General features: G+C 45.2%; 1 protein-coding gene across 1 annotated transcript in view; it reads left to right on the top strand.

Moving 5' to 3' along the window:
- Positions 1-3,312, top strand: part of LOC107084855 (nesprin-2-like) — an 81,547-nt gene that overhangs the window by 51,971 nt on the left and 26,264 nt on the right. Inside the window, exons 35-41 of the mRNA XM_015374903.1 lie at positions 537-704; positions 786-887; positions 972-1,163; positions 1,241-1,448; positions 2,431-2,543; positions 2,626-2,828; positions 2,910-3,017. Coding sequence (XP_015230389.1) covers positions 537-704; positions 786-887; positions 972-1,163; positions 1,241-1,448; positions 2,431-2,543; positions 2,626-2,828; positions 2,910-3,017 — 1,094 coding nt within the window. The remainder of the gene's footprint in view (positions 1-536; positions 705-785; positions 888-971; positions 1,164-1,240; positions 1,449-2,430; positions 2,544-2,625; positions 2,829-2,909; positions 3,018-3,312) is intronic.

Here is a 3,312-nt window from a genome sequence, read left to right as displayed (position 1 = left end):
TTTTACCAGATTATTTTTTTAACATAAGTATCTGTACTTTTACTCAAGTACAGAAAGTGAGTACTTTTGCCCTGAATGAGTATAGAGATGAATAAAGTTATAAATATTGAATATAATATATAGATCACTAGTGTTATGAACCAAATTTACAGCTGGATATGTACCGAATATAATATGCAGGTGGATATTAATATAAAAAGGGTTTTCACAGTTATGTACAATAGTATATATACAGATGGGTTTTACTATAAAATGATAAATAAAGTTTGGACAGAAGCTATCTTTAGAGTTTGCAAAGAAGACTAGCACATGAGAAGACAGTCCTAAATATCCAAAAATAATAACACAGCTTATAGAAAGACCATAAAGAATTAGAATTTAATTTGCATAAGTCTATAGATTTTTAAAAATGGAACATAAATTACAGGGTGTTGCAGCAGAAGTAACATAAATAGATATTTACTCAATAAATCATTAGTACATCAGCGACTCCCCATTGAACCCCAGTAAAAATCAATATCCTGATGTTTACGCAGGTAACTGAAAAGACGGATGCCTATTTGGATAACCTCCGGGTGGGGCTGGAACTCTGGGAGAAGCAGCTGATGTTAGGAGGAGAGGTGGACAGCTGGGCTGGAGCTAAACTTGCCTTGTTTGCTGAAGGAAATCCCTTCAACAACGAACAACAAGTTCTTGCCTTTAGGGTAAGTCTGAGTCTGTGAGTCTTAGAGAAAGACTGTCCAACAACAGGAGATGTTATTCAGGAAAATGCTTCTGGCTTGCAGGATGAGATTCACTCAAATGAAGAGAATATCCAACATTTTCACAAGAAGTCAACTGAAATTCAGCAGATGCTCCAGAGTCAGGAGGCTCCTTTGGAACTCCAGGTAAAAAAAAACACCACAAAGTTCAGGTTTTCAATAGCAGGGATGTTTTTTAGTTGTTTGCTATGTATTCCTCTAAATGTCCAGGTGATGGAGACCCAGCTGAAGAAGAGAATGGAGCAGGTGAAGGAACTGTTTACCGACTGCACAGATGTTTTTGAGGAAATCATAGCTGTGAAAAAACATCTGTCTGAGAAGATAGAGGAGTGTCAGACGGCTGTGGATAATATTCAGAAGAGTCTCAGCAGGACTAATGCAAAAGCAGAAGCTCAGATACAGGTGCAGAGCTTGGTGTCAGAATAGCCTCTGAAATACTGTGGGTTCACTGATTAACACGACCTTCCACTGCTTCCCAGGACCTCTGTGCCGACCTGAACTCACAGGAGGAGCAGGCTGAGGCCGTGCTGAAGGAGGTGGGCTTGGTGTCCAGTGTAGCCAGTCCACTGGTGCTGGAGGAGCTATCTGCAGACTGCAGCAGGCTGACAGCGGCTATTGCCCACACCAAAGAGTTGATCCACATGAAGAGGGAGGAGAGGGACAAAGGCCTCGACAAGGTCATCAACGGTCAGTTTTTACATACGTCTAAGGGGTGATGCTGATGCACAGAAACAGGAACTGATGCATAGACTCATTCCTATCGCTAATATAAGAAGCTGATGGGGAATTGGCAGCTTCCAACCACCTACATGACTGTCTGGTGCTCAGTAGTCAGAGCCAGGAGGTTAGAGGTCTGAAGAAGCACCAGAGGGACATCCAGGACGAGGATGAGAAACAGTTCCAGGTTATGCTGATTTATACTCAAAAACCAAGTCGTCTGCATGTGTGTTGCAGTGAACACAAATGTGCCCCCCCCCAAAAAATTCTACATCCGCTCTACACTATGTGTATTTCTTCTTTGGTACCTTACCGTCTTGTTTTGTTTGTCTGATCGCCATTGTGGAAAACGACTGGTGAAGATGGACCAGCTAGAAAAGCGAGGTGCGCGAGAATGCTGGGACCCTTTTTCCACCTGGATCCCCGCTCTTTTTGGCCCTCATGTCCCTCCGTTGTCGCACAAACTTGCCCCCACTTCCTCACCGCCTTGGCTGTATCTAGACCCACAGCTAGTTCTTGATTGGCCCTCTGGAGCCTTGACGCGGAATAACATAGCGCAGACCACGCTTCAATATTGGGCATAAATCTAAAATATTGGCGACAGGCTCACTGCGACACACTGCTGCAGGAGGAGAACCAGGCCATTAGGCGTTGGGCAGGCAGACAAACAGGGATCAGGCCGGCTCAGAAACAGGGACAAATCAAGTCAGGCAAACAGGCAGGAAGTCAGGAATCAGAATGCTGGAAACCCTCTTACCTCGGGTGATCTGGCACTGATGACTGGTCAGAAGGCTGGTTAAATAGAGGCTGAAGCAGGGGGATCAGATGAGCGCTATTGGAACTAGGCGGAGCTAGGCAGGTGAAATCACTAATCAGACCAGACATCAGAGCCTAGATCATGATAAGAGACACATCAGGCTGGATGATAACTTCTGAAATCCTTCCTCCCCAGATGAAAGGGAACTATTTGAGGAATGGTTCCAGGATTTACAGCTGTCTGTCAACGAGTGCTTTGAGAGCCCAGAGAGCAGAACAGATGTGGAAACATCCGTGCAAAGACTTACAGTAAGAATTACACAGGTTACTGACTGACTGCTGCAAAGTTGAGTGGCTGGTCAGCTCAAACCTCTCCTCTCACATGGACCAGGGTTTCCTCAAGTCAGAAGATACAGAAAGACGTCTGAGCCGGCTAAGTGATGAGCTGGAGAGAGCAAGGCAGCAGGTTCCTCCTCAGCAGCTCTCAGAGTTAATGGACTGGCTGAAGGAGCAGCAGGAGGAGGTGGCTACATTCAGGACCCACTGCCAGAACCGCCAACAGCAGATGGAGTCCCTGCTGGATGACTTGAATGGGTAAGAACCTCCTAGACATTCCTCATGGAGAGCCATGCTGTTTAAAAGAGCTGAGAAATGATGGGTTTGATCTAATCTCAGCCTAGAGAAGCAGCACGGAGATCTGAGTGACTGGCTGCAGGACAAAGAGAAGCAATCAGCTCTACCAGAGAACAGGAAGCTTCTCCTCAAAGAACTCCAGGATCACAGGTATGTATGTTAGAGAGTCAGCCATTTATCTGGGAGGCAAGAACATTAAGATGATCAAAAGGTTTTTATCAACCCAACAGATTTATTACTGATGATGGCAATGAACAGGGACAGTAAAAGCACGATTGGTCACATCTATAGACCAGCAGTGGGAAAATCCAGGTCCTGAGGGCCGCTATCCTGCAACTCTTAGACCTGCTACTCTTAGACCTGCTTTTGGTTCAAAACACCTGGATCAACTAATTACATGATTGAGAGGACTCTGGAGGAACTGACTGCTTGCTGAGGTGGTAGC

This window comes from Cyprinodon variegatus, unplaced genomic scaffold (genome assembly GCF_000732505.1).
Source record: "Cyprinodon variegatus isolate N-32 unplaced genomic scaffold, C_variegatus-1.0 Scaffold110, whole genome shotgun sequence".
NCBI lineage: Eukaryota > Metazoa > Chordata > Actinopteri > Cyprinodontiformes > Cyprinodontidae > Cyprinodon > Cyprinodon variegatus.
This window is presented reverse-complemented; position numbering and strand designations above follow the sequence as displayed.